General features: G+C 49.8%; 1 protein-coding gene across 1 annotated transcript in view; it reads left to right on the forward strand.

Annotated features, from left to right (window-relative positions):
* Window positions 1-21,957, forward strand: part of CPT1A (carnitine palmitoyltransferase 1A) — an 87,330-nt gene that overhangs the window by 18,435 nt on the left and 46,938 nt on the right. The window contains exons 2-5 of the mRNA XM_054439228.2: window positions 7,035-7,188; window positions 9,943-10,082; window positions 14,846-15,017; window positions 18,387-18,488. Coding sequence (XP_054295203.1) covers window positions 7,048-7,188; window positions 9,943-10,082; window positions 14,846-15,017; window positions 18,387-18,488 — 555 coding nt within the window. The 5' untranslated portion in view covers window positions 7,035-7,047. The remainder of the gene's footprint in view (window positions 1-7,034; window positions 7,189-9,942; window positions 10,083-14,845; window positions 15,018-18,386; window positions 18,489-21,957) is intronic.

Below are 21,957 nucleotides of genomic sequence, written 5' to 3' on the forward strand. Positions count from 1 at the left end.
TTATCCATTCATCAGCAGAACTTATTGCCACTTTTTGACTCTCATGAATGATGTCGTGAGTGTTCATGTGCAGGCTTTTGTATGGACATGTTTTCGGTTCTCTTGGGTATATATGTAGGAATGGAATTGCTGGGTCGTATGGTAAGTCTATTTTTCTACAAATTTTTTTTTTTTTTTTTTTTTTTAAGGATCTCCCCTGTTACCCAGGCTGGAGTGCAGTGGTGCAATCACAGCTCACTGCAGCCTCCACTTCCTGGGCTCAAGCGATCCTCCTGCCTCAGCCTCCCAAGTTGCTAGGGTTACAGCGATGCACCACCATGCCCGGGTAATTTCTTTGATTTTTAATAGAGATGAGGTCTTGCCATGTTCCCCAGGCTGGTCTCGAACTCCTGAGCCAAAGCAATCCTCCTGTCTTAGCCTCGCAAAGTGCTGGGATTACAGGGGTGAGCCACTGCACCTGGCCCAATTTTTAATTTTTTTAAATTTGTGTTTATTATATAGGGACAGGGGCTTGCCACCTTGTGCAGGCTGGTCTGGAATTCCTGTGGCCTAAAGCAGTCTTTCTGCTTTGGCCTCCCAAAGTGCTGGGACTGCAGGTGTGAGCTACGGTGGCAGGCCAGTAACTCTGTATTTAAGCTTTTGAGGAACGGACAGACTGTTTGCCAACGTGGCTGCGCCATTTGACCAGCCATGCATGAGAATTCTGATTTCTCCACATCCTCACCAACACTTGCTATCATCCATCTTTGTGATGCTAGCCATCCTCCTGAGTGTGAAGTGGTGTTTTCCTGTGGTTTAGATCTGCACCCCCTATTGGCCACAGGAGGCAGTCTTACACTTGCAGTGGTCCCCCCTTATCCTTGGGGGGATACATTCCAAGACCCCTCATGGATGCCTGAATCTGTGGACAGTACCAAACCTATACAGTCAGCTTTGTATCCTCAGGTTCTGCTTCTGTGGATTTAGCCAACCAAGGATTGAAAATATTTGGGGAAAAAGAAAAAACCTAGATAATAACAAAAAATAATACAAAATAAAAATACAGCATAACAGCTGTTTACACAGCATTTATAAGGTATTCATTATTGTAAGTCATCTAGAGATGATTTAAAGTATACAGGAGGGTTGGGCGCAGTGGCTCACACCTGTAATCCCAGCACTTTGGGAGGCCGAGGTGGGTGGATCACCTAAAGTCAGGAGTTTGAGACCAGCCTGGCCAACGTGGTGAAACCAGGTCTCTACTCAAAATACAAAAATGAAGTCTGGGCGCGGTGGCTCACGCCTGTAATCCCAGCACTTTGGGAGGCTGAGGCAGGTGGATCACCTGAGGTCAGGAGTTCAAGGCCAGCCTGGCCAATGTACTGAAACCCTGTCTCTACTAAAAATACAAAAATTAGCCAGTCGTGGTGGTGGGGGCCTGTAATCCCAGATACTCGGGAGGCTGAGGCAGGAGAATCACTTGAACCCAGGAGGCAGAGGGTGCAGTGAGCCGAGACCGCGCCATTGCACTCCAACCTGGGCAACAAGAGCAAAACTCCGTCTCAAAAATAAATAAATAAAATAAAAATACAAAAATTAGCCAGACGTGGTGGTACATGCCTGTAGTCCCAGCTATTCCAGAGATTAAGGCAGGAGAATCGCTTGAACCCGGGAGGCAGAGGTTACAGTGAGCCGAGATCGCACCACTGAACTCCCGCCTGGGGGACAGAGCGAAACTCTTGTCTCAAAAAAAAAAAGTATACAGGAGGATATGTGTAGGTTATTTGCAAATACTACACTATTTTCTATAAGGGACTGCACATTCATGGGTTTTGGTACCCACGGGGGTCCTGCAACTAGTCCCCCTCAAATTCCAGGGGACAGATGTGTATACGAGATGTTTTCCTGTGTAGTACTACTGTGTAGTAACTCCCTGCAGGCAGAGAGTGTTGGCAGCATGGATAGCCTGGGTAAAGGGGTGATTCACATCCCTGGCAGGAGGGAGTGGGACAGTGGGAGTTTTCATCATACTGCTCAGAATGGTGCACAATAGAAAACTATGATTTTTTTTTTTCTTTTTTGAGATGGAGTCTCACTCTGTCCCCCAGGCTGGAGTGCAGTGGTGCAATCTCAGCTCACTGCAACCTCTGCCTCCCAGTTCAGGCAATTCTTCTGCCTCAGCTTCCCGAGTAGCTGGGATTACAGGCACGCACCACCATGCCTAGCTAATTTTTGTATTTTTAGTAAAGACAGGGTTTTGCCATGTTGGCCGGGCTGGTCTTGAACCCCTGACCTCAAGTGATCCACCCACCTGGGCCTCCCAAAGTGCTGGGATTACAGGCATGAGCCACCGCGCCCAGACTGGAGTTTTCCATTTAATATTTTCAGATGGTTGTTGACCATGGATAATTGAGACTTCAAAAAGCAAAATCACTAGGCATGGTGGTTCACGCCTGTAATCCCAGTACTTTGGGAGGCGGAGACGGGTAGATCGCTTGAGTCCAGGAGTTCCAGACCAGTCTGGGCAAGGTGGTAAAACCCCGTCTCTACAAAATTACATAAATTAGCTGAGCATGGTGGTGCATGCCTGTAGTCCCAGCTACTCAGGAGGCTGAGGTGGGAGGATCACCTGAGCTTGGGGAGTAGAGGCTGCAGTGAGCCATGATCGTGCCACTGCACTCCAGCCTGGGCAATACAGCCAGACGCTGTCTCAAACAAACAAACAAACAAAGGTGCAAACTGTAGCTGAGGGAGGACTGCTGTAGGTGTGGCTATATCAGTGTTTTTAAGCATAAGGCCACTGATCACGGCCAGAACCCAGGGTGGGATTTGCGCTCATTAGATTTTGCACAGGGAGCTCCTCTGGGCCTTGTTGGGTTCACTCATTTCTGCTCATGGCTCAAACAGGGAGAGGCTAGGTCAGGACAGCCCATCTCAGCTCCTGCAGAAGTAGAAAAACAAATTGTGCACCTTAGGGGCATTTAGAACTCTTAGGGTTACCCTGAACCAGTCTAAATAAACAAGTCCTTCATTAAACTCAGATCACTCTGCAAGGGCGTTTCACTCCTAGAAAGGACACTGTAATTACCTCCAGTCTGACTCTTCCTATCAGAGGTTAGATTTCTGAGCAAGCGTCGGATACATACCTTTGGAGAGACTTGGCTACTGATGCTATATTTAATCCACTGCCATGAGTAATGCCTTTGTGTTCTGTATGAAGCCCAGGAGATCTTATCAATCATGCAGAGGTGGCCAGTCACGTCACTTTATTTGCCACAGTGCATGCTTTGCAGAGTCCTCTTCTAGGATGCCTGCCTCATGGTTACCGCGAAGGCTTTGATGGGGAAGGGGGCTAAGAGTTAACTTTGAGGCCCGGTGCGGTGGCTCACAGCAGTAATCCCAGCACTTTGGGAGGCCGAGGTGGGCAGATCATTTGAGCTCAGCAGTTCGGGGACAGCCTGGCCAATGTGGTGAAACCCTGTCTCCACTAAAAATACAAAAAATTAGCCAGGCAGGGTGGCAGGCACTTGTAAGCCCAGCTACTCGGGAGGCTGAAGCATGAGAATCGCTTGAACCTGGGAGGCGGAGGTTGCAGTGAGCTGAGATGGCGCCACTGCACTCCAGCCTGGGCGACAGAGTGAGACTCCGTCTCAAAAAAAAAGTTAACCTTGAGACTCCAGGGGAGTCTTACAGCTGCTTAGATAGCTTTTTGAGAAATGGTTCAGAGCTGCTTGCTTTGATGCCGTCTTCAACCCATGGCAAACATCTGCTTGGTGATCTTGCTGCTTTCAAAAATGGGATCCATTCCTTTAAAACTGGCCAGGCCATGGGAGTTGGCTGCATGCCTACTAAATAATATGTAAATACTATTGTTTTGTTGTTGTTGTTGTTGTTGAGATAGGGTCTCACTCTGTCACCCTGGCTGGAGTACAATGGCGTGATCATGGCTCACTGCAGCCTCTACCTCCTGAGCTCAAGGGATCCTCCTGCCTCAGCTTCCCAAGTAGCTGGGACTACAGGCCCACGCCACCACACCTGGCTAATTTTTTATTTTTTTTAGAGACGAGGTTTCGCCATGTTGCCCAGGCTGGTCTTGAGTTCCTGGCCTCAAGCGATCCTCCCACATCAGCCTCCCAAAGTGTTGGGATTACAGGTATGAGCCATCGTGCCTGGCCCATACATATTGTCGATTGCTTTGCAAATTGCTCTAAGCTGAAGTTATAGCTGGTGGAATGTAGTTTTGCCAAATTACTCTTTCAGAGTCACTGAGGCAGAGCTGGCAGGTTCTGTGCTGATACCTCCCGGGTATGTCGTCCTGCCTAGCTCCTCCCTCGCTCTGGCGATGTGGGGCATCTCCACCCGGATGTCCTGGTGACATTTCACATGTGGCAGGTCCAGACATGAATTCTCAGCTTCTGCCGCAGCCTGCCTCCTTCCCTCCCTGAGACTGTCCCTTGTCGGTACCTGGCTTCACTGAGTGGGTGGCTCAAGTCAGGAGCCCGAGTGCCCATTTCACCAGCACGTGCAGCTCAAGGTGCCTCTGCAGACTGTCTTGTGTGGGTCATTGTCCACACTGTCACTGTCCCTGTCACTGACAGACTGGGCCAGGCCCATGCACCTTCCTGGAAGACAGCCTCAGCTTCTTACTGGTCCTGCTTCCCCATCCCCACCCATACTCCATACAGCAGCCAGAGTGGTCTTTAGAACAGAAATAGTGGCAGGTTCCCCTTTCTCCAGGCCCTTGGATGCTTCTCCATTGCTAGCACAAAACCCTGCCACCTCCCACCGGCTGCCTCTGCCTTCCTCTCCAAACTTGGCCCCCTGCCCTTGAACCCAGACACCCTGTCCTTGACCCCAGCCACCTGCCCTTGACCCCAGACACCTGCCCTTGACCCCAGACACCTGCCCTTGACCCCAGCTACCCTGCCTTTGACCCCAGACACCTGCTTTTGACCTGACACCCTGCCCTTGACCCCAGCTGGCCTGCCCTTGACCTTAGCTGTCCTGCCACTGACCCAACACCCTGTCCTTGACCCCCCCCGACACCCTGTCCTTGACCCCAGCCACCTGCCCTTGACCCCCAGACACCTGCCCTTGACCCCAGCCTCCTGCCCTTGACCCCAGCTTCCTGCCCTTGACCCCAGCTTCCTGCCCTTGACCCCAGCCTCCTGCCCTTCCTGCCTCCAGCTCTTGCCTGCTCTTCCCATGATTGCTCCTTCTCCTGGCTTCACTGTCTCCTGAGAGGTCCCCTTGGCACCTCCCCTTCCTGCACCAGAGCACTGCTCATGCGTTGCTTATTAGCCCGGTCTAAGCTGTGGGAGGGCAGAGGGACCTTTTCTGCTGGTGCGCAGCTCTTCTCCTCGGCTGGCACGTTGGAGGCAGTCAACAAATATTTGTAATATGGACAGATATCTGAAGTCGGGTGCCTTTCTAGGGCCTGCCAGCGGATGGTTCTGTGTTTTGGCTGGTGGAGGACTGAGCCAGGCTGATTTCTGTAACAGCGGATCTTTGAAACTGTGATAGCCACTGATTTTGATCTCGCCTTCAGGGGGCATCAGTGGGTGAAAACAGGAAAATCATCCTGTGGTGAGAACACGCACACACACCCACACACACACACCACACACACATGCACCCACACACCCACCCCCCCACACAATCACATATCACCACACACCCACACACACACCCACCCCCCACACATACCACACACACGCCCACGCACCCCCCCCCACACACCACACACACACCACACACACTCACCCCCACACACAACCACACACACACCCCACACACACCCACACACACCACACACACCACACACACATACACACGTATACCGCACACACACACCACACACACATATACACACGTATACCACACACACACACCACACACGCACACACCACACACATACACCACACATACCACATACACATACACATACCACACACATATACACACACCACACACACACACACACGAGTTTTTGGATTTTTATTATGGTCCTTGATAGTTTTTTCCTCTTCGCTTCTCTTTTATCCATTTAGTACTTTGTGGCAGGCAGCTTGGGAGGAGGTGGAGGAGGCACTGTGAGAAGGGCAGGCGCCACCGCCCCGGGGGGTCCAGGAGGGGAGGGGGGTGGGCTGTGCTGTGCTAAAGGGCTGTGCCAAGGAGCCTTAAGGAAGGCGGCCGGAGCCAGGATGAAGGGGACAGGAGGGATGTAGCAGATCCGGAAGCAGTTTTCTGCAGCCGGGCAGGGGATGCTGTCCCCAGGGGCTGTGCTTGGGTCTGGACTGCAGCGCCCTGGGATCCATTCAGCCCACGGGGCCGCCAAGGCAGGTTCCGCTTCAGCCGCTGCCTCCGAGGAAGAAGGCCCGCTCCGTCTGTGAACACCCATTCTTGAGCCGTCTGTGCACGTGACTCATGGAGTATTCGTGGGTCTCTCTGAAACCCTAGAACAGTTTCTCAAAAGAACAGCCACACACACCAGAGGCAGAGGCATTTGGGATTGATCTGCGCTCGAAGTTTAGGGAGGGTCTAGGGCTGTCGTGGGCTCCTTCGTGGACTCCTGCGTGGACACTCTGGGCCTCTTCTAATGCCAGCCTCCAAGGGCCTGGCTGCAAGATTGAGATTTGTCTGTGCTGTGCGAGTTGCTGAAGCGCCGTGGGCTTTGCGTCAGCAGAGCCTGGATGCTGGCTTGGAGGCGTGGTTCTGGGGGACATCCAGGGCCAGGGTTGAGGTACCACACGCCTGGATGCTGGCTTGGAAGCGTGGTTCCGGGGGACGTCCAGGGCCAGGGTTGGGGTACCACGGGCCTGGCTCCTGATGATCATCTTGGGCCTCTAAGCAGAGGCGGCACCTGTCTTTGTAGCGGTGGACAGGCAAGGGGGTGCCAGCTGTGGTGATGGAATTGGTCTGTTGATGAAAAGTATTAAATCTGTTAAGTGAGGAGGAAGAACTTAAGTTCAGAAGGAATGGCACTTCTGTATGAGGGTTTTTTTAGTGTCTGGTCACACGTTCCACGGTGTTACATTTTCTCCTTCTCCTTCCAGGTTCTCTCTGAAGATGGCAGAAGCTCACCAAGCTGTGGCCTTTCAGTTCACGGTCACTCCGGACGGGATTGACCTGCGGCTGAGCCACGAAGCTCTTAGACAGATCTATCTCTCTGGACTTCATTCCTGGAAAAAGAAGTTCATCAGATTCAAGGTTTTCTGAGATTTGTTGAAATCTACACAGTATGCCTTTTAATATCTAAGAACGGGGCTCTGGCAGCTATTGAGGTCTACGTGTTTCAGACTGGCGACTGCATATCACTTACCTATTTCCGTGGTACTTAAGGCTTGGGGACACTGTCACTAGACTTTAGCTCACTGGATGCTTGGGGCAGTTCCATTAGGCAGGTGGATGGACTTGGCATGCGTTAAAGCAGGCTGGGAAATGGAGGCTCAAAGGGCCAGCGACCTACTTAATAGAAGGCAGAGTAAAGACTAGAATTCACATCTTCTGCTCTGAGTCAGAATCCTTTACGCCTTGTTCAAATAGGATTTTTTCCAGGCCAGGTGCAGTGGCCTGCACCTGTAATCCCTGCACTTTGGGAAGCTGAGGTGGTGATCGCTTGAGCTCAGGAGTTGAAGACCAGCCTGGGTGACACGACAAAACCCCATCTCTACAAAAAATACAAAAATTAGGCGGTGTGATGGCATGCACCTGTAGTCCCAGCTACTCAGGAGGCTGAGGTGGGAGGATCGCTTGAACCTGGGAGGCAGAGACTGCAGTGAGCCATGACTGAGCCACCACACTCCAGCCTGGGCAACAGAGCGAGACTTTGTCTCAAAAAAACAAAAAAATTTTTTTCCAAACTTCAGCAAGTGGATGTAATAACTACTTTGTTGATAAAACATTCACACATTAGAAACTCTCCACATAAGGGCTGGGCACAGTGGCTCACACCTGTAATCCCAGCACTTTGGGAGGCCGAGGCGGGCAGATCACGAGGTCAGGAGATCAAGACCATCCTGGCTAACACGGTGAAACCCCGTCTCTACTAAAAAATACAAAAAATTAGCTGGGCATGGTGGCGGGCACCTGTAGTCCTAGCTACTCAGGAGGCTGAGGCAGGAGAATGGCGTGAACCCAGGAGGCAGAGCTTGCAGTGAGCCGAGATCATGCCACTGCACTCCAGCCTGGGTGAGAGAGTGAGACTCTGTCTCAAAAAAAACAAACAAAAAAAGAAACTCTCCACATAAGTTCAAATACAGTTGAGTCCACGTTCTCAATTCTGTTTATCTAAAGAAGTGGAACTTTGTTCTTTTTTAAGTAAGTGTGTTGTTTTTCCATGTATTTTAATTTATTTTAAACATCATAGAAGGAATAAGTGCATGTTTGAAAACACGCAAACTAGGTGAAAGTTCATCAAGTCAAAAGTAGACATCCCCCCCCGGACCCCCGCGCCAGCCCCAGCGGTAGCTCAGTTCAGTTTGTGGGCTTCCCAGTGCTCCTTCTCCAAGGGCGGCACTGAAGTGGGCCACTGAGAAAGGCCTAAGCTCAAGAGCAGGTGGCAGCAGGGACAGCGGGGAGGCGGGCAAGCCCCTGGGAGCCAGCACAGCTGCACGGGTGTCCCTGGGGCTCAGCCTGTGGGTTCTTGGGCCCAGATAAATAACCCACCAAGGTGACATCCGACATGTCACTGAGGCACTAGCTCGGCTCACCGAGAGCTGCTCTTTTTCACCTTGGAATCTGGGAGAATAGAAACTTGGATGCAGAGGCTTGGCCATCATATTCAACCCAGTGGGAATGTTGTTCTCCCTCTCCCCTCCCCTCCCCTCTTTTTTTTTTTTTTTTTTTGAGACAGGGTCTTGCTCTGTTGCCCAGGGTGGAGTGCAGTGGTGTGATCACGGCTCACTGTAGCCTCACTGGGCTCAGGCAATCCTCCTGTCTCATCCTCCCAAGTAGTTGGGACCACAGGTGCCACCACAATGCCCGGCTAATTTTTTTTTTTTTTTTTTTTTTAGACAGAGCCTCACTCTGTTGCCCAGGCTGGAGTGCAATGGCACAACCTTGGCTCACTGCGACCTCCGCCTCCCGGGCTCAAGTGATTGTTCTGCTTCAGCCTCCTGAGTAGCTGGGACTATAGGCGCCCGCCACCACACCTGGCTAATTTTTTGTGTTTTACGTAGAGACAGGATTTCACCATGTTCATCAGGCTGGTTTCAAACTCCTCACCTCAAGTGATCGGTCCACCTCAGCCTCCCAAAGTGCTGGGGTTACAGACGTGAGCCACAGCACCTGGCCTACTTTGGTCATTTTTAATCCATTATCTTGGTCAAATCAATATCTTATTAGGATGGTTTAGGAAGAATTTTTTTTACTTGGAGTTGTCAAACATACACAAGAGCGAAGAGGACTGATTAAAGATCCCCACCGTTCCCTTCCTTGTTTCAACAATTTTGCCAATTTTGTTTGATATAATCCTTTTTTTTTTTTGGCTGGAGTATTTTACAGCAAATTCTCGACATGGGGTGAGGTCTCCCATGAAATCTTCAGGGTTAAGCAGCCCTTCTGACACAGGGGCGGCGAGAGGAGCAGTTTTGGAGCTGGGGTCTCGGGGCATTCCAGACAGCAGGCTGGGGACAGGACGTCATGGTGGCTCAGTGACGTCCTTCACCAGCTAAACTAGTGCCTGGGCTGATTATCGTGTCCTGGGGCGTCCACTCTTGGGGAAGCTTTCAGGGTGGGTTTTGGCTCAGAAGTAGCGGAAGGGAGGAAACTGGAATCATTGCAGGCTGTAAATTCTGGGGAGAGTCCCAGCCTGTGGGGCGTGGTTTCTCAGTGCACGCACGCTGCAGACACCCTCTTCTCACTGCCTGCCGTCCCAGCAGCCCTGCTGCCGGGGGCCATGAAGCATCGTTGCCCTGTGGGTTGTGGGAGGACACCGCTCACGGCCCGTGTGTCTGTCTTTAGAACGGCATCATCACTGGCGTGTACCCGGCGAGCCCTTCCAGTTGGCTCATCGTGGTGGTGGGTGTGATGACAACGATGTATGCCAAGATCGACCCCTCGTTAGGAATAATTGCAAAAATCAATCGGACCCTGGAAACGACGTAAGTAATCCTCTGAAATCTCCAATTGTCTGGGAAGTTACCGATTTTATTGCTGTTTTTATGTCTCTTCAAATGTGATGATTGTCACTGTTCTGGATTCGATGTGAAGCTCCTGATGCTGTTCTCACGTCAGCTTTCTTCCCGTCTCCTGGGTGGCGTTAAGGTCCCCCTTGGAGTTTGCGGTCCCCTGCAGCCTTTCCTCTGAAGACCAGGGTGAGAAGAGTGGCAGTGGCCCTGGGGCACCCCTCGGAAGGTGTCAGGGCCAGAGGGTTTGGCCAATAATGACAGTGCCCTTAGCCTGGCCAACAGGGCTCTGAAACGGAATTTCTGCTCAAAGGGCTGATTCCCCATGTAGTCATTTCTTTGCACCTGGAGTCTGTTCATCCCAGAGTGCTGTGACCCTTGAACTGACTGCCGTGGGGTCTCTGCAGGGACCTCACCTACTTAACTCTCTGTCAGGGTGGTTTAGAAATCTCTATGGGACCCCCCGTCACTCCCACCCCTAGGGTTTTGGATTTTCCTGGGGCTTATTTCTTGCTACCAAGAGATAAGGCCCAGAGACACCTTAGGTAACATTCAGCACATGTTCATTTTATTGTTTTTTTCCAACCATCTGCCGCCTGTTGATAGCGCATGTTTATTGCACGCCTGTGATGTCCGTTATTCCATCCAGTTCTGGAGATGGCCCAGACTCCCATCTAGGAAGGTCAGAGCCTGCACTGCAGTAACCTCTCATTAGGGTCCATTTTACCAGTGAGGAAGCATTCAGACAGATGCAGGTGTCTGCCCAAGTCACAGGAAGAGGGAGCGGGGAAGCTAGAGTTCAAACCCAGCTTTGCGCAGCTCTGAAATCTGTGCTTTCTTCAGTGTAGCACTGAGGTCCCCCCACCCCCTGCCCCAGAAGCTTCCGTGAGACAAATGCGAGTGAACACCGCTGCTTTACCGCCATTTGAACATCCAGACGGTGGAACGCAGGGTGACTCAGCTTCCTCGTGCAGCCGTGACCCTTGCGCTTGGACACACATTTTACTTTCCGGTCGGAAAGCTCCACAGTGTCTCGGAAGTGTCCCTGCTGCCCCATGCCAGACGTTTGATTCGATTTCTGTGCTGCTTGTTTACACCAATGGCATTTTTGCCATTTGGACACAGTGGTTCACACCTGTAATCCCAGGACTTTGGGAGACCGAGGTGGGTGGATCACCTGAGGGCAATAATAGCCACCAACTCCTCATAATTGGGCTTTGTTCTGGGGCCCGGAGTTACAGGTGAAGGCACAATGCCGGGTCTGGGCTAAGCTAAAAAACGAAGCTCTGGATCCTTATAGTCACGCCTTCCGGGTTGTTTGCATATAAATATTGTTTAATCAGAAAGAAATAAGAAAATAAACTGGCAGAAAAAGGGACGTAAACGAAAACTCACTCACAGTTAACGGCTGAATTTGATTTTTTTTTTTTTTTGGAGATGGAGTTTTTGCTCCGTTGCCCAGGCTGGAGTGCGATGGTGCAATCTCGGCTCACTGCAACCTCCACCTCCCCAGTTCAAGCAATTCTCCTGCCTCAGCCTCCTGAGTAGCTGGGATTACAGGTGTCCGCCACCACGCCTGGCTAATTTTTGTATGTTTTGTAGAGATGAGTTTTCACCATGTTGGCCAGGCTGATCTCGAACTATTGACCTCAGGTGGTCCACCTGCCTCGGCCTCCCAAAGTTCTGGGATTACAGGTGTAAGCCACCGTGCCCAGCCTTGAATTCTGATGACTAGAAATAAAAGATTAAGCAGATTAACGGTCTGAGTCTCCTGATGACAGCTTGAGCAGGTGCCCTGATTCCTGACCCTCTTTTTGCGAAGGGTCTGCAGAGGACCCCTCCACATCCTGTTCCTTCTCCAGGAAGCCCCTGGATCCTCCAGAGTCATCAAGTGTCCAGCTGAGTTGCTTGCAACCTTGAGACCTTGAGGTAGCTCAGGGACGCTGGCTCAGGCCTCTATAAGTGTCTGCAAGAAACATCATAAAAGTTCCCAGTCATTTTAGCAGAAGCATGCCTGGCTGGGATGCCTGCCAGGTTCCTTGTCTGCCTGGGGACTGCTGTCATTGCTGTCACTCAGAAAGCAGTTGGCAGACCTGGGCGCTCGGAGCAGGCCTGGCTGCTCTCTTCCTTGAGGTCCTAGGACCTGCAGGCCTGCAGTGGATAGCTGCCTCCGAGCCTTGCACGTGGAGCTGTTCCTACGTACTTTTCATTCTCTCATAGGGTTAATGAATATCTTTTTTTTTTTTCTTTTTGAGATGGAGTCTCACTCTGTTGCCCAGGCTGAAGTGCAGTGGTGTGATCTCGGCTCACTGCAACCTCCGCTTCCCAGGTTCAAGTGATTCTCCTGCCTCAGCCTCTTGAGTACCTGGGACTACAGGCACACACCACCATGCCCAACCAATTTTTGTATTTTTGGTGGAGATGGGGTTTCGCCATGTTGGCCAGGCTGGTCTTGAACTCCTGACCTCAAGTGATCCACCCACCTCGTCCTCCCAAAGTGCTGGGATTACAGGTGTGAGCCACTGCACCCGGGCCAGATCTTTAATTTACTCTCTAGTGTAGGCGCTCTCTTAAAACTGGATTATATTTAGAAGTGTTGACTGTTTAAAGCCCTTAATAATCTTTGTAAGATTTGTTTCTTTGTACCTCTTAAACCTATTTTGGTAAACTGGGCCATCCCTGGCCTAAATTTAGAAAGGCCGGGTTAAGGGCCAGCGTCTTCCAGCCTCATGGGCCATTTCCTGTCCTGGAGGGGATCTGCAGTATCTCTGGGCCGCTGCCTTCAAAAGTGGAGTCAGGCTGGGCGCGGTGGCCTATAATTCCAGCACTTTGGGAGGCTGAGGCAGGAGGATCGCTTGAGCCCAGGAGTTCAAGATCAGCCTGAGCAACATAGTGAGACCCTATCTCTTAAAAAAAAGAAAGAATAAAAAAGTGGAGTCATACGTGTCATGTGAGGTTTGTCTCTGAGTCTGTCCCCAACAGCCTTGTAAGGAGCATGTCCTTTCAAAGAAGGCTTTTTGCTAACATTTTTTATCTAAGTGCCTCTATGTCTATATTTTTAAAAATCTTGAATGTGTCATTTGTTTGTTTATGCTAAAATATTTTTATTTTTGCAAATCAAGTAAGTATATAGGTCTTTTCTTTCAGTAATCTAAAATGTAGATTATCTAAAAGATAGCTTCTTAAATGCCTAAACCCAAGTTTGTTTATAGGTTAGATGACCAGAAAAGAGTGTATAGGTTTAAAAAAGAGACTACAGTTCAACTCCAGTGCTAGATTTCACGGGTTATAGAAAGATATACATTTTGGAGCAAGAGTATATAACTTTGAAGATAATTTGTTTTTGTCCACTTAAATATTATACAGTGTTAAATTAGTGGTTTTCTTTTTTTTATTTCTCATTTTGAAGAAATATTTATTATTTATTATTTTTATTTCTTATTTTATTTTCTTTTTTAAATTTTATTTTTGTATTGATGGGGTTTTGCCATGTTGTCCAGGGCTGGTCTCGAACTTCTGGACCCAAGTGATCCACCCATCTCGGCCTCCCAAAGTGCTGGGATTATAGACTTGAGCCACTGCACCTGGCCAAATTAGTGCTTTTCAAATATTAGGGACACCTTTAGGTTATACATATTGGTGTTTTAATCATTTGAAGCATGCTTAAATAGTTTTCATTTAAAAAATATTTTGCAGTTCCCAAAACAACCAAAACTAAAACAAACCACAAAATAGCTGCATTTCTGGCCAGGCACGGTGGCACACACCTATAATCCCAGCACTTTGGGAGGCCGAGGCAGGTGGATCACCTGATAGGAGTTTGAGACCAGCCTGGGCAACATGGCAAGACCCCATCTCTACAAAAAATACAAAAATTAGTTGGATGTGGTGGTGTGCACCTGTAATCCCAGCTACTCAGGAGGCTGAGGTGGGAGAATCACTTGAACCTGGGAGGTGGAGGTTGCAGTGAACCAAGATCGCACCATTGCACTCCAGCCTGGGCAACAGAGCGAGACTCTTGTCTCAAAAAAAAAAAAGCTGCATTTCATCTCATTTTTAAAGTCCCATCTTTAGCATAATATATACTACCTTCCTTCACAAACAAAAACACTTCCTGTATTTAAGTTGAATATTTACATGACCGTTTTACAGAGTCCGTTTCTTTATTTGTGTTAAATACGCCTAAGTCAAAAACAAGCTCTTTTGATATAAATACTGGAGGTAACAGTTGTAACAAATAATTTGAGATTAGGATTACATCTAAAAGTAAGTTCGAGAGAAAAAAATTCATCAAGAGCTGAAGAAAGTGGCCCAGAATCTCCTGCACACCTGCCGGGGAGGCACAGGTCGGCCTCACAGCATCCCCTCTGCCGTTGGTCCTGAGGTCCTGGAGAAAGCTGTGTCTTTTTCCAGAAGACACAAATTAGCCCTGGTTGGTTTCAAGGCCACCCGAGCAGATCGGGTTGAAGGGACCTCTGGGAAAAGAGCATACAGGCCTGCCCCGGGCGCCTGGGTCTGCCAGCTACTTTCGGCGTGATTGGTTTTGGGGTGAGGAGGAGAGGGCCCATGAGTGTTTTAAGAGCTCACTTCCTGCAAGTGCTCTCTCTCTGACTTTCCCGGCTGTACCTGGGGCAGGCTGCTGGGCCCTGCAGCATGTGGCGTCTGTGGTGTCACCGGTGGTGTCGGTGGCACCGTGTGGCCTCATGCACAGCCTCCCTTGTCTGGGTCTGTCTCCACAGCAACTGCATGTCCAGCCAGACGAAGAACGTGGTCAGCGGCGTACTGTTTGGCACCGGGCTGTGGGTGGCCCTCATTGTCACCATGCGCTACTCCCTGAAAGTGCTGCTCTCCTACCACGGGTGGATGTTCACTGAGCACGGCAAGATGAGTCGCGCCACCAAGATCTGGATGGTAATTGCGTGTCCCTCTGGCTGTGGAGGAGGGTGGACAGTTTGGGCTTTGGGAAGAAGGACACCCCTGAGGAAGGACACCCCTGCGACCTTTTCTCCCTCGATGCTTGGTTGGTGACTTGGGCCTCAACCTTGAATGGCTGGAGAGGTTTGAGTCACCATGACACAAAAGCAGGGGCCAAAGAGTGCTTCTCTTTCGTAACATTAGTGAGACCTGCAGCATTTTATATTGAGGTCTGCTCGGTTTGTAGTTCAGGTCATTCATCAAATAAAAGTGCTGTCCATCCAGTTCTTTGTAGCGTTCTTGACTCACTTGTTGTCAGGCATTAAATGGTTACCTTAGCTGACCCCTCGGACAGGCTCCCATGACTCGGACTTAGCTTCTGGAATGTTCCCCCAGCTTGCTTTGGCCCTCAGCCCAAGGGTCCCTTATTTAAGGTAATGGCTTTGCCATATATATGTGGATGCTTGTCCAAATTTCATGATTTAAATGTTTTTCTAATTTTTTTTTTTTTTTTCATTTTAGTTTTTTTTGAGATGGAGTTTCACTCTTGTTGCCCAGACTGGAGTGCAATGGTGTGATCTCAGCTCACTGCAAACTCTGCCTCCCAGGTTCAAGCAATTCTTCTGCCTCAGCCTCCCAAGTTGCTGGGATTACAGGCATGCACCACCATGCCTGGCTAATTTTGTATTTTTAGTAGAGACGGGGTTTTACCATGTTGGTCAGGCTGGTCTTGAACTCCTGACATCAGGTGATCCTGCCTTGGCCTCTCAATGTGCTGGGATTACAGGTGTGAACCACTGTACCCAGCTTTTTTTTTTTTTTTTCTTTTTGAGACAGGGTCTTGCTCTATTGCCCAGGCTGGAGTACAGTGGCACCATCAGGGGTCACTGCAGCCTCGACTTCCTAGGCTCAGGTGATTTTCTCACCTGAGCCTCCTGAGTAGCTGGAACCATAGGCGCACACCACCATGGCTGGCTAATTTTTGTATTTTTAATAGACATGGGGTTTTGTTGGTCAGGCTGGTCTCAAACTTTTGAGCTCAAGTGATCGGCCCACCTTGACCTCCCAAAGTGTTGGGATTACAGGCATGAGCCATCACACCCAGCCTCAATTTAAATGTTTTTATGGGGGCTGGGCACGGCTGCTCATGGCTGTAATCCCAGCACTTTTGGAGGCCAAGCCCGGTGAACCACCTGAGCTCAGGAGTTTGAGACCAGCCTGGGGAACATGGCAAAACCCTGTCTCTACTAAAAACACAAAAATTAGCCAGGCAAATTAGCCAGGCAAATTAGTCAGGCGTGGTGGTGCATGCCTGTAATCCTAGCTACTCGAGAGGCTGAGGTGGGAGGAACGCTTGAGCCCAGGAAGTCAAGGCTGCAGTGAGCTGTGGTTGCGTCACTGCACTCCAGCTTAGGGGACAGAGCCAGACCCTGTCTCAAAAAAAAAAAAAAAAATTTATGGGCTTAGTTTTTCTGAAAATCAACCCTCCAAGATGAGCATCATCTCTGGACTTTCGAGGCCTCCGTCTGGGGGGCTGGGGCCCCTGTGACCGCCTGCAGGCGGGCGTGTGCCCCATGTACTATCTGCCCGTTGTAGTCATGGCCCTGGGCCTTGGGCTTTGCTTGGCACCTCAAGCCCAACCGGGATCTCTGGGGCCAGATATGTGTAAAGAAACATCTGCTTTATTCACCCCTGTCTTGCCAAGTGGCCTAAATGGTTCCAATGGACCAGGTAATCGTGAGAACATTTTCTGCAGAATTTTTCTTGAATGGGGCTGCTCTGTGGGTCAGCCAGTGTATACGAAGCCATGGGTCTGCTTTGGTTTCTTGTCTGCCCCGACCTTGGCCCCGGGGCCCTTCTGCTCGGTCGCCTCAGGGTGGCCCCCACAGTGGTGCCTGCCTGGACTGGGCTGCTGTCCCAACCTCTGGGGAAGCCTGCCTGTGAGAGAAGCATGGGAGTCACTGCAGTGCCCACCACACACTGGGACTCCGCTCTTTGTCAAACAATTTTTTTTTTTTTTTTTTTGAGACAGCATCTTGCTCTGTCACCCAGGCTGGAGTGCAGTGGTGCAATCTCGGCTCATTACAACCTCCGCCTCCCGGGCTCAAGTGATTCTCTCACTTCAGCCTCCACAGTAGCTGGGACCACAGGCACACACCACCACGCCCAGCTAATTTTTTGCATTTTTAATAGACAGGGTTTCACCATGCTGGCCAGGTGGTCTCGAGCTCCTGGGCTCAAATGATCCCCCCTCCTCGGCCTCCCAAAGTGCTGGGATTAACAGGCATGAGCCACTGCACCCAGCCAAACCAATTTTTTCTCTCAAATCAATTTTCTACCATTTGGATATAAAATTTCTGATTTCTAGAGAAGCAGAATTTAACACCTAGAAGAGACTCAGGGGTGGCTCCCACGCTTGGCAAAGCAGGCTAAAGGGCACTCCCTATGGTGGGTTCGCAGCTGAGGTTCAGCGGAGTCCCAACACCCTGCAGTACCAGGACTCCCTGCCTAGGCCCGAGGACTGTCTTTGTTTTGGTTGGCATTGAGGTGACTGGTTATTATGCAGGCTTGATCATCTAGCCTAAAACCAAGGGCCACAGATGTGCCCTCTGGGAGGCTTGGCAATGACTGAAGGAAAGACACTGCTTCCCCTCGGCTTGGCTCAGGGCCAGGCACGTTGATCCTCCTTACTGTTCCTAGAGCCTGGAGCCCATCCTGAAACTAAGAGCCTTGCAGAAGGAGGTGGGGTGAGACTCACACTAGGTGCAGAAGCACGGTCAGGGTCCTCGCCTGTCGCTGGCAGCGACATCTCACGGCCTCTGTCAGGCTTGGCTTTGATTCCACCTGGTTTTTTGGTTTGTTTGTTTTAGTTTTGCTTTTTGACTTAGGGTCTCACTATGTCACCCAGGCTGGAGTGCAGTGGTGTGATCACGGCTCACTGCAGCATCACCCTCCCAGGCTCAATCAATTCTTTCACCTCAGCCTCCCAAGTAGCTGGGACAACAGGCACATGCCACCATGCCTGGCTAATTTTTTGTAGTGATGGGGTTTTGCCATGTTGCCCAGGTTTTTATTGGCATGGAGGGTGGGGTCATATATTTATTTGCTAGAACCTGTAAGTATGGGGCGGGGAGAGGATGGACAAGATGAAGAATAAATCGACACAGGAAATCAGTAAGTGGTTGGCACATTGTGCGCGCAGGAAAAGTGGCTTCGGATCTTTAGCGTAGCCTTGTCTTTGAAACTGTAGTTCTCCCATCCAAGTACTAACCAGGCCCGACCCTGCTTAGCTTCCGAGATCAGAAGAGAACAGGTGCCTTCAGGGTGGTATGGCAGTAGACTGAAAATATAATTCTCTCTCTTCAGGGTATGGTCAAGATCTTTTCAGGCCGAAAACCCATGTTGTACAGCTTCCAGACATCGCTGCCTCGCCTGCCGGTCCCGGCTGTCAAAGACACTGTGAACAGGGTAGGTGTGGCTTAGGCCTCACACTGAAATGTCAGCCATCTGTGGATTAAGGCTTAGGTCTTAATTATGATGAACTAGGTCACTGTCATTTGGCTCAGGTAGCCTTCAGTGGTGTGCCTGGTAGGGTTCTCATAGGAACTCTTTTTTTTTTTCCCCCCAATGCATCACTGCTGCATCTTAGGTGTTTTTTTAAAGTGTCAGGTTTCATAGAGGAACTGCTTGGTACATTTTTTAAAGCTTTATTTTATTTTATTTTATTTTATTTTATTTTATTTTTTGTGATGGACTCTCCCTCTGTCACCCAGGCTGGAGTGCAGTGGTGCAATCTCAGCTCCCTGCAACCGCCACATCCCGGGTTCAAGTAGTTCTCCTGCCTCAGCCTCCCGAGTAGCTGGGATTACAGGCACCCGCCACTGTGCCTGGCTAATTTTTGTATTTTTAGTAGAGACGGGGTTTCACCATGTTGGCCAGGCTGGTCTTGAACTCCTGACCTCAAATGATCCACCTGCCTCGGCCTCCCAAAGTTCTGGGATTATAGGCATGAGCCACTGTGCCAGGCCAGTTTTTGCTATTTTAGATAATTGCTAAATACAACATTGTATTAAATGATTGCAGTCACTCCCCATTCTTCTCTCCCCCCACCTAGTAACTTCTCTTCTACTTTCTGCCTCTGGATTTGCCAATCTGAGGGACCTCATATAAGTGGCATCATATCATATTTGTCCTTTTGTGACTGGTTTCTTTCACTCAGCGTAATGTCTTCAAAGTTCATCCACATAGCAGCCTGTGTCAGAATTTCCTTCCTTCTTATGGCTGAATAGTATTCCATTGCATGGCTAGACCATATTTTATTTATCCGTTCATCTGTTGCTGGGTGGCAAATGTTTTTGATCTGATTGGCGAGGGTCACCAGCTGAGGGTGGGGTGATAGTCAGCTTCTAGCCGGTCTGAGGACAGGGTGCTTCTTGACACACCAGCCCCACTTCAAAGCCAGGCCCTACCTAGAAAGCCTATCATTTCATCCTCAAAACTACTCATTTCTTTTTCATTTTCTTTTTTTTTTTTTTTTCTGAGACAGGGTCTCACTCTGTTGCCCAGGCTAGAGTGCCGTGGCGCAATCTTGGCTCACCGCAGCCTCGACTTCCTGGGCTCAAATGATCCTCCCACTTCAGCCTCCTGAGTAGCTGGTACTACAGGTGCATGCCACTACATATGGCAATATTTTTTTTTTTTTTTTTTTTTTTGAGAAGGAATCTCGCTCTGTCACCCAGGCTGGAGTGCAGTGGCGCGATCTCGGCTCACTGCAAGCTCCACCTCCTGGGTTCTCACCATTCTCCTGCCTCAGCCTCCCGAGTAGCTAGGACTACAGGCCCCCGCCACCATGCCCAGCTAATATTTTTTTTTGTATTTTTAGTAGAGACGGGATTTCACTGTGTTAGCTAGGATGGTCTCCATCGCCTGACCTCGTGATCTGCCCGCCTCGGCCTCCCAAAGTGCTGGGATTACAGGCGTGAGCCACCATGCCTGGCCCTATTTTTTTTTTTTTTTTCCCAGAGACAGAGTTTCACTATCTTGTCCAGGCTGGTGTTGAACCCCTGAGCTCAAGTGATCTACCTGCTTTGGTCTTTTTTTTTCTTTAATTGAACAAAAGGAGAGGGAGCAGCTCCATTTCTTTCTTTTTAGAAAAATTATGGTAAAATGTACACAACATGAATTGTACTGTTAACCATTTTCAAGTGTACAGTTCAGGGGCACTAAGTACATTTGTAATGTCACGCAGCCCTCACTGCTGTCTCGTTCCAGGACCTTTCATCACCCAAAAGCTCATGGCCACTAAGCAGTCACTCCCGATCCTTCTACCTCCCTCTCCCAGCGCCTCAGAACCACTAATCTCCTGTCTGTCTCTATGGATTTGCCTCTTCTGGACATTTCACATAAATGGAATCACGTGGCCTTGTGTGACTAGCATGTCATTAGGGTTCACCCATGTTGTAGCATGGATGAACTTTATCCCTTTTTGCGGCTGAATAATATTCCATCGTATGGAAGGACCACAGTTTATTGACCTGTTCATCCGCTGTTGGGGATGTATCCAGGAGTGGAATTGCTGGCTCATGGGAATTCCGTGGTAGCTCGTTGAGGAACAACGAGACTCTCACGCAGCTGCACCATTTTGCATTCTAACCAGCAGTGCATGGGTGCTTTAGTTTTTCCACATCCTGGGACCCCATTTTTAAAACTATAATAAGCAGAAACTTCTCGGGCTAAAGGTTTGAATCCAGGCTTGGTTATTGAATCCCTGAGGGTTTGAATCCAGCCTTGGTTATTGAGTCCTGTTGGCCTTGGTAAGTTTCTTCCCATCTCTCCTTTTTTTTTTTTTTTTTTTTTTTTTTAGACGGAGTCTTGCTCTGTCGCCCAGGCTAGGGTGCAGTGGCATGATCTCAGCTCACTGCAGCCTCCATCTTCCAGGTTCAAACAATTCTCTTGCCTCAGCCTCCCGAGTAGCTGGGATTACAGGTGTGTGCCACCATGCCCGGCTAATTTTTGTATTTTTAGTAGAGACAGGATTTTACTATGTTGGCCAGGCTGGTCTCGAACTCCTGACCTCAAGTGATCTGCCCACCTCGGCCTCCCAAAGTACTGGGATTACAGGCACAAGCCACCATATCTGGCCCACCCCATCTCTCCTCTTCTGTGCCCACACTTGCAAATCAGGGCTGTTGACAGCCCCTGTTCCACTGGCAGGATGGGGTGAGCGTGAGATGCTTGACCTTCAGTGACCTCTGTCTGTGTTGCGTAGCTCAGGGTTCCACTTCAGCTCATTCAGGGCATGATTTTCTGTCTCATTCATGGGCATTTTACTTTGAATAAGCCTCAAGATGCTTGACACCTGCCCCCTCCCCCTTTTTTTTGGAGACAGAGTCTCACTCTCTTGCCCAGGCTGGAATGCAGTGGCACCGTCTTAGCTCACTGCAACCTTGAATTCCTGGGCCCGAGTGATCCTCCTGCCTTAGCCTCCCAAGTAGTTGGGGCCACAGGTGTGCACCACTATGCCTGCAAATACTTTTTTGTAGAGACGGGGTCTTGCCATGTTGCCCAGGCTGGTCTTGAACTCCTGGGCTCAAGCAATCTTCCTGATTCAGCCGCCCAAAGTGCTGGGGTTACAGGCATGAGCCAGCGTGCCCAGCCACAGGTGGCCCTTTTAAGGGAGTGGGGTCTTACTTTTCAATGTACAGGGAGGGACTATAGAGAGATTACTGTTGCACCAAGCTTTGTTTTTTACAGCAGACAAACAACTTGTCGGATTAAAATATTTCATGATAAATTATGGGGTTAGCAACAGTTTTACTTTTTGTTGCTGGGGGAGACAGCATCTCATCCAGGCTGGAATGCAGTGGTGTGATCATGGCTCACTGCAGCTTTGAACTCCTGGGCCCAAGTGATCCTCACACCTCAACCTTCCAAGTAG

This window comes from Pongo pygmaeus, chromosome 9 (assembly GCF_028885625.2).
Source record: "Pongo pygmaeus isolate AG05252 chromosome 9, NHGRI_mPonPyg2-v2.0_pri, whole genome shotgun sequence".
NCBI lineage: Eukaryota > Metazoa > Chordata > Mammalia > Primates > Hominidae > Pongo > Pongo pygmaeus.